Here is an 8,547-nt window from a genome sequence, read left to right as displayed (position 1 = left end):
TTCAGCCCTTGTGCACAAGTGAAAGCTGATGGGCACATCAGAAACAAGAGCTCGTGCCCACGTGCAGGGAGGTGGCCAGAGCACAGAGGGGTCCTGAGGGAGGAGATCTGGGCTCTCGCTCTGGTTCTGCTGGTGATGCACCTGAGGTGTGTTTTCTAGGCCAGGGCACGTGGTGCCAGCTCATGGGGGATTCTGCTAGAGAATCCCTGACACGCTGCAGAGGAGGTGGTCTGTTCACCTGGCTGCTTGTTTGGTCCCTTGGCAGAGCCACTTTGCACAGCTTCCCACGGGGCTGCTTTGTGCCGTGCAGCAGTGGATTCTGTTGCCTCTCCTGTGCCACGGGGATTACGATTTCCTGACAGCAACGTGGCCAGGCAGTGTTAACGCTCAGATTTTCTGAGAGTGGGAGGATTGCTGTTGCAGAGATGCTAACGTTATGCAGAGTAAGGACAAGCTACGCAGTGCCCTGGCTTCAGCTGTGTCACGTGAAAAAGACAGCATTGGTTTCCTAGTTCAGCTTCCTAAGTGTCAGTCCTCAGGAAGGTGTCACGGACCTGGCCCTTGGAGAGAAAGGATGCACTGTACTGGAGGCTGTTCCACAGCAGGCTTTGGAGCTGCTCAAAGAAGAGGCAGGAAAGCTTTGCTGAGCAGTGGGAGCCCTTTGTCTTTTGCCACAAAGGTAAACTGCTTTAACACAGCTCTCAAGGTTGGCATCACAGAGCTACGTTTGAATGCAGAGACATCGGCCTTAGACATAGCTGTACTTGTAATGCACTCACTGTCAAAGCCCCGTGGGAGTTTCAGGGCACTAAATAGCTAGATTTCTTGTCATGACTTTCAGAAGTGGTGCAAAACGCTGTAGCAGGGCTGATCAATTCTCATCCTCTTTCTTTTCCACAGCAAGATCACGTTGACACCATTGGGAGGGAGCTGTGGATGCTGAGGGAAGCACGAGAGACTCTTCTGGAAGAGATGCAAGCAAACAATAGCCTGGGGGAGAAGGCAGAGGCCATTGTGAAAGAAGTCTGCAAGCCAAAAGGTTCCAGGAGTTTAAGAGGTTTGTCAGTGACTTTGCCATAATGATCAACCTCCTGCTGTTACCATCAGGTGATCTGGCCCAAGTGGCAAATGCCTTCAATAACCTGGGCAAAAACAGCTCTCAGGAAGAGCGGGTGAGAAAGGCCAATCCTGTGGTCAGTGCATTGAGTGGCGCTGTGTTGGGGATTTTGCTTGGCTTTGTTTCTCTCAATTGCAGAGCTCAAGATGAGGGAGAGTGACTTGGACAAATCTTACATGGCCATTTTCTTTACATTTCTTAAATCTTCTCTCGTTGCCCTGTTTTGGCTTAGTCCTAAAACTGCAAGTGGCTGGGTGACACTTGCCCTGTGGTGTTCCTCGAGCTCTGGTTCATTCTGCTGCTGCTGCTCAGTGTGGACACAAGCTGCACGGCTGCCCAGGGGAGCAGTCCAGCCACGTCACGAGTTTGGGCTGGGCTGTGGGTTCCCCTGGGGAGTTGAGGACAACAGCACTTGCTGTTTGTTCCCTGGCATAAGCTCAAGGAAAGAGTAAAATGGGTTTTATCTAATAATGCATGATTTCTGTGCCTTGAAGAGCTGCCTTGAATGCTGAGTTCAGCCAGGCTGTGTGTCTGCAGTGCCGTGAGCGTGTGAGGCAGAAAGCGTTTCATCCATTTTCGTCTCTTTCCCCGTTCCATCACTTTTTTTCCTCAGTTCCCAAACACCCATGGAGTTTTCATTGCTCTTTCTGTGCCTGTTTCGTTCCCTTTACTACTGCTTGGTGTTTTCCTTACTTCCTTCATCACTGGGGATTGTTTTCTTCCCATTTCTTTTCTCTTTTCTCTCTATTTTCTCCTTCCCTTTCCCTTTCCTTTGCTTTTCCTTGCTTTGCTTTGCTTTGATTTACTTCTCTTCCATATTCTTTTTATTCTTTCATCCACTTGCTTTCCTTTGCTTTCCTCCCCCAAATTTTGCTTTGCTTTCCCAAGCATTGCTTTCCTTCCCCAACCTTTGCTTTGCTTCCCCAAGCTTTTGCTTCCCTCAACTTTGCTTCCCCAAGCTTTTGCTTCCCCAAACTTTTGTTCCCCCAAACTTTGCTTTTCTTTGCTTCCTGAAACTTTGCTTTGCTTTCCTTCCCTAAACTTTGCTTTGCTTTCTCAAACTTTTACTTTCCCAAACTTTTGTTTCCCCAAACTTTTGCTTCCCAAGCTTTTACTTCCCCGAGGTTTTGCTTAACCAAGGTTTTACTTCCCCAAACTTTGTTACCACAAACTTTTGATACCACAAACTTTTGCTTCTCCAAACTTCTGCTTTGCTTGCCCAAGCTTTGCTTTGCTTACCCAAACTTTGCTTCCCCAAACTTTTGCTTCCCTCAGTGTTGCTTCCCCAAACTCTGCTTTGCTTTCCTTTGCTTGCTCAAGCTTTGCTTTGCTTTTCTTTCATCCACTTACTTTCCTTTTCCTTTGCTTCCCCAAACTGTGGCTTCCCCACATTTTGCTTCCCCAAACTTAGCTTCCCCAATCTTTTTCTTCTCCAAGCTTTTGCTTCCCCAAACTTTGGTTCCACCAAACTTTGCTTCCCAAAAATCCCCAGGGTCAAACCACCACACACCTTGTTAGCGCCCAAGATGGGGCGAGATAACAGCAGTTTCACATCAAATGCATTGTCATTGTAGTAAGCTCCTGAGTGCAAAGCTCCTGTGCTGGTCTGGGAGCCTTGCTGTAATGCATCTCTCCTTCCCAATGTTTGGGAACATGCTGCTACTAACCCTGGCTCTGAGCTGGGCTCTAACCTTGATAGCTTTGCTAAGTTGGCTGCATGACTTTGTGAAAAGGATGAAGGGGCCTGGGAACATGATGGCCCAAAGAATAACTGTGAGTCTCATTCTGTTGCTGATGGATTTACTGTGCTGTGGGAGCTGTCTTGTATTGTATTCTTGCTATGTATTCTAACACCTTGGCAATGGTGCATCACCCAGACAGGGCTGTACCAGAGCGGAGAGAATATCTTCTTGGCTGCAAAGCTCTGCAGAGAGCGGTGTGGGGCAGCACGGGGCAGCGGTGGGGGAAGGCTGGCGGGTGCCAGAGCCCGTGAAGGGGCGGCACGGGGACGGCAGCAGCGGGGCCTCAAGTGCTTTGTCCCCGGCTGCTCGGAAGAGCCCAGGGCCGCGCCGGAGGCCGCGCTCCGGCCCTCGCCGGCTTCAGGAGAGCTCCGGCAGGGACAGCTCCTGCCGCTGAGGGAGCGGAGCCGCCGGCGGGGCGGGAAGCGGCGGCTCGGGCTCGTTCGTCTGCGGCCGGAGAAGCCGAGCAGAAGCGTCCCGGGCCGCGTGTGCTGCCGGCGCGGGGCCGGGCACGGGCTGTGGCCGCCCCGAGCCTCGTGTCGGGGCAGAAAAGGCCGTTTGTGTGTGCGCGGGGCAGCGCCGGCCCCGTCCCGCGCCTGCGGCGTCTTTTGAACCGCGGCCGCGCGGCTCGGGCCGGGACCGGTGCGCGGCTGCGGGGGCTCGGCCGGGAGCGGGGCCGCACTCACAGCCGGCTGCTCGGGCTGCTCGCTGCCCGCTGCCTTCTGCCTCACACACGCCGGCGCTGCGGCTTTCGAGCCGAGAGAAAACAGCCGCGGAGCCTCGGGGAGCCTCAGCCCGCTGCCTCTCGCCCGTGCAGCGGCTGCCCCGGGTCTCCTTCCCTTCCCTTCCCTTCTCTTCCCTTCCCTTCCCTTCCCTTCCCTTCCCTTCCCTTCCCTTCCCTTCCCTTCCCTTCCCTTCCCTTCCCTTCCCTTCCCTTCCCTTCCCTTCCCTTCCCTTCCCTTCCCTTCCCTTCCCTTCCCTTCCCTTCCCTTCCCTTCCCTTCCCCTCCCTTCCCTTCCCGTGGGCTCGGGGAATGGAGGAGCAGCCAGCACGCCCAGACATGGCTCAAGGCAGCTCCAGCAGCGACTGGGAAGCCACTGAGGCAGGGAGGAGCTTCAGCTTGGAGGACTCAGATGACAATCTGACCAGTCTCCTGTGGCTGAAGGACTTTTCCTTGGCCAACACCAGCTTGGCCAAGTCCTCCTGCTGCCTGGGTGGCCCTGACCCCCCCAGCTCTCAGCGCTGCTCCACTTTGGCTGCCCCGTGCTCAGCCCTGGCTGCTGAGCCCGCCTGCGGGGCTCTGTCCCACTCCCCCTGCCAGCCCATCTCCTCCTCAGCCTCCAGAACGGTGCTGAGCCCTGAGCTCGCACAGGACACTGGCCACAGGAGCAACCCTTCTGTCAGGCCACCCTACACCTACGCCAGCCTCATCTGCATGGCCATGGAAGCCAGCCAGAAGCCCAGCATCTCCCTCTCTGACATCTACAAGTGGATCAGGGACAACTTCAGCTACTTCCGACACGCTGATCCCAGCTGGCAGGTAGGAGACTGGCAGAGCTCTTGCCTTTGAGCCCCTGTGCCCACAGGGCTGGGGAGGGCTTTGCAGAGCCCCAGCGTGCAGGGGAAGGGCCTGCGGGGATGCTGGGTGCTGCTGGGAGGAGAGCAGCACAGGCAGCTGCTGAGGAGGGGCTGGGATGGGCAGCAGCTTGGGGCTGAGGCTCTGTGGGCCGGGGCAGGGCAGGAGGGACCCGGGTGGCTCATCCTTCCCCTTGTGTTCCTGCCAGCCCAAAGCCAGAGCGTGCCAACCATCCTGGGGGCTGCTGCAGGCAGGGCTGGGCACAACCCTGCAACCCCCTGCCCAGGTGTGGCCACCTTGTCCTCAGGCAGGGGGGGTGTGCAGCAGCTCCTGAAGCCCAGCACAGGGAAGGGAAGGGAAGGGAAGGGAAGGGAAGGGAAGGGAAGGGAAGGGAAGGGAAGGGAAGGGAAGGGAAGGGAAGGGAAGGGAAGGGAAGGAAGGGAAGGGAAGGGAAGGGAAGGGAAGGGAAGGGAGAAGGGGACCTGCTGGTTCCTCTCCAGGCTCACCTGGTTCCTCCCCATCCCCTGTGCTGGGGGCACCTACGGGAGGGATTCAGGACAGGAGCTGTGTGCCAGTGGGGTGGTTTCTCCTCCAGCTTACGGCTGGATCCTCACCATGCTCGTCATCAATTGTGCTTAGTAACAAAGGCAGGAAGGTTTCCAGCCCTTCTCTGCAGAGGGCTGTTGCAGGCAGGAATGCTCAAGGTGTGAAGCAGACAGGGAAGAACAGAGGCAGCCCGGGCTGCAGGGAGTTTGGGCTGAGGAGGGCAGATGGGGAGCAGAGACATCAGCTGCAGTGTGTGACCATTGTACAGTGCCGTTCAGCTGTGGCTGTGCACTGAGCACAGCCTGGACTGTTTGCAGGGATTTCTGTGCTCCTGCTCTTCGTTTCCACTTCTTTTTTTCCCTCTGTTGTTCAGTTTTTTTTTCAAATGGGATTTTGTTTAATTTTACATATTTTGTTTTTTCCTTTCTTCCCTCCTTCTTTCTTTTCTCTCTTTCTTTTTCTCTTTCTCTTTCTCTTTCTCTTTCTCTTTCTCTTTCTCTTTCTCTTTCTTTTCCTTTAAAGTTCTTTCTCCCCTTCTTTCTTTATCTTTATCACTTCCTTTGTTTGTAATTATATTTTTTTATATTTTGTTTTTCCTCTCTTCCTTCCTTCCTTTCTTTCTTCTTACTTTTTCATTCTTTCTTTTTTCTTTCTTTCCTTCTTTCTTACTTTCTTCCTTTCTTTCTTTCGTTCCTTCTTTCTTTATTTCTTCTCTTCTTTTCTTTCCTTTTCTTTCTTTCTTTCTTTCTCCCTTTCTTCTTTTTTTCTTCTTCCTCTCTTTCTTTCTTCCTTTCTTCCTTTTGTTTTCTTTCTTTCTTCCTTTTTTCTTCCTTAATTTCTTTTATTTTTCTTTCTTCTTTCTTTTTCTTACTCTCTCTCTTTCTTTCTGTCTTTCTCTTTCCTTCTTTCTTTCTTTCTTTCTTTCTTTCTTTCTTTCTTTCTTTCTTTCTTCCTTCCTTCCTTCCTTCCTTCCTTCCTTCCTTCCTTTTCTTCTTTCCTTTCGTTTGTTTCTTTCTTTTTTTCTCCCTTTCTATCTCTCTTTCTTCCTATCTTTCTTCCTTTCTTTTCTTTCTTTCTTCCTTTCTTTCCTTCTTTCTTTCTTTCTTTCTCCCTTTCTTTCTTTCTGTCTTTTTTCTTTCTTTTATTCTTTCTTTCTCTCTTCCTTTCTTCTTTTCTTTTTTCCTTCCTTTCTTTCTTTTATTCTTTCCTTTCTTTCTTTCCTTGTCTTACATTCTTTCCCTTACTTTCTTCCTTTCTTTCTCTTTCTTTCTTTCTTTCTTTCTTTCTTTCTTTCTTTCTTTCTTTCTTTCTTCCTTTCTTTCCTAGTTTCCTTCTTTCTTACTTTCTTTTCTTTCTTTCTCTTTATTCCCTTTATTCTTTCTTTCTTCCTTTCTTTCTTTCTCTTTATTCCCTTTATTCTTTCTTTCTTTCTTTCTTTCTTTCTTTCTTTCCTTTCTTTCTTTCTTTCTTTCTTTCTTTCCTTTCTTTCTTTCTTTTTTGTGTGTGTGTTTTTCAACATTTTTGGGGTTTTTTTCCTTTTTTTCCTGTCTTCCTTTTTTTTTCTTTCCGCCTTCCTTCCTTCCTTCCTTCCTTCCCTCTTATTTTCCTTTCCTTTCCTTTCCTTTCCTTTCCTTTCCTTTCCTTTCCTTTCCTTCTTTCCTTTCCTTTCCTTTCCTTTCCTTTCCTTTCCTTTCCTTTCCTTTCCTTTCCTTTCCTTTCCTTTCCTTTCCTTTCCTTTCCTTTCCTTTCCTTTCCTTTCCTTTCCTTCCCTTCCCTTCCCTTCCCTTCCCTTCCCTTCCCTTCCCTTCCCTTCCCTTCCCTTCCCTTCCTCTTTCCTTTCCCTTTCCTTTCCCTTTCCCTTTCCTTTCCATTTCACTTTCCTCTTTCTTCTTTTCCTTTCTTTTGTTTTTGGCTATGTTCCTAACCAAGCTCTGCACATGACACACAAAAGCTTCTTCTGCCCATGGAGCCCAGGATGCCCTGACATTGCTGTCTCCTCTCTTTGCCCCCAGGCCACAATGTGCCTTTCCCCCAGCCCCACGCAGCTCGGTGCCGCAGCACCAGCCCAACACTCACCATTGCTTTTGCTTTGCTGCTTCTCTTCTGGCTCTAGAGATCCATCCGGCACAACCTCTCCTTGAACAAGAGCTTCATCAGGGTGCCCCAGGAGAAGGGGGAGCCAGGCAGAGGCGGCTTTTGGACACTTCACCCTGAATATGCCCAGAGGCTCAAGAGTGGGGCCTGCAAACAGAGCAGGATGCCCCCAGCACACAGCCACACGGTCTGTCCTGCAACAGCCCCGCAAGGCACAGGGAGTCTGGCCACCACAGACACCTCCTCTGGCACCTACACTTCCATCCTCAGTGTCAACAGGGAGTTGCAGCAGCTGCTTGAAGACTTTGAAGAAACCACCAGCAACGAGTCTCTGACTGCAGCGGATGGCAGATCCGGGCAGAAGCGCAAGAAGCCATCGCCTGCAGGAATGGCCAAGGTGTCTCGGCTTTGCAGCCCTGCCCTGCTGAGCGAGGAGCAGCAGCCGGAGCTGGAAGCACTGAAAGCAGACTTGGACAGAAAAGACACCTTCAAAACCAACCCACGTGGAGACCTTGACAGGAAAACAAGGTTGACACCACAGTGAGCAGAGACATTGCCTGCAAACGGCGGAGCATGCCCCCAGCACACAGCCACGCAGCCTGTCCTGCAACAGCCCCTCAAGGCACAGGGAGCCTCAACACCACAGACACCTCCTCTGACACCTACACTTCCATCCTCGGTGTCAACAGGGAGTTGCAGCAGCTGCTGAAGGAGTTTGAAGAAGCCACCAGCAACCAGACCCTGGCTGCAGCAGATGGCAAAGCAGGGCAGAGGCACAAGAAGCCATCACCCAAACCAATGGCCAAGGTGTCTCGGCTTTGCAGCCCTGTCCTGCTGAGCCAGGAGCAGCAGCCGGAGCTGGGGCCACTGCAAGGGGACTTGGACTGGGAAGCCTTCTTCTACACCAACCGACGTGGAGGCTTTGACACCAAAACCAGCTTCAACAGCAATGTGGACAGTGACTCTGACTCAGAAGCAGCTTCATCACCATCTCAAACCGTGACTCTCCACTTCTGGGGCTCACGGAACCAAACAGCCCCGCAGAACACGAGCCAGAGCGGACGGCACAACGGGCACCACATCCACCAGCTCCAGGATGGCCAGGAGCAGCAGCAGCTCCTCACTGAAGCCAGCGTGAACAACCTGGACTTTGATGAAACCTTCATGGCCACTTATTTCCTGCAACAGGAGTTGGACAAAGAGACAAACGACTGTCTCTACTACTGAATCAACAGAGAGCATTTGCACAAAGACAAGGATGCCTCTGCCAGCAGCTGAGTGAGTGAGCACTCTGACATCCCTCTTATCAAAGGCCTGTCACCATGCAGAGGATGCTTCCCCATGCTGCTGGGACAAGATTTCCCCGAGACAGACACATCCCCAAGGATTTCACAGCTCAATTGTAAGATTAGTCATGGGAAAGATGGAGGGAGAAAAACCAGCACCACAGGGAGTGTTTGACAGATCTTTAAAGG

The 8,547-nt window shown here is 51.8% G+C and overlaps 1 protein-coding gene across 1 annotated transcript; it reads left to right on the top strand.

Moving 5' to 3' along the window:
- The first annotated feature begins 3,889 nt into the window (after positions 1–3,889).
- On the top strand, positions 3,890–8,299 carry LOC133626261 (forkhead box protein J1-like). Its single transcript, XM_062003903.1, has 4 exons — positions 3,890–4,396; positions 7,092–7,212; positions 7,623–8,050; positions 8,129–8,299. The coding sequence occupies exons 1-4, from the start codon at positions 3,890–3,892 to the stop codon at positions 8,297–8,299; spliced, it is 1,227 nt and encodes a 408-aa protein (XP_061859887.1).
- Positions 8,300–8,547: the final 248 nt, after the last annotated feature.

The sequence above is a fragment of the Colius striatus genome, chromosome 10 (genome assembly GCF_028858725.1).
Source record: "Colius striatus isolate bColStr4 chromosome 10, bColStr4.1.hap1, whole genome shotgun sequence".
In the NCBI taxonomy this organism is placed as follows: Eukaryota; Metazoa; Chordata; class Aves; order Coliiformes; family Coliidae; genus Colius; species Colius striatus.
The sequence above is the reverse complement of the archived record's forward strand: the minus strand, read 5'-3'. Positions and strand labels throughout refer to the sequence as shown.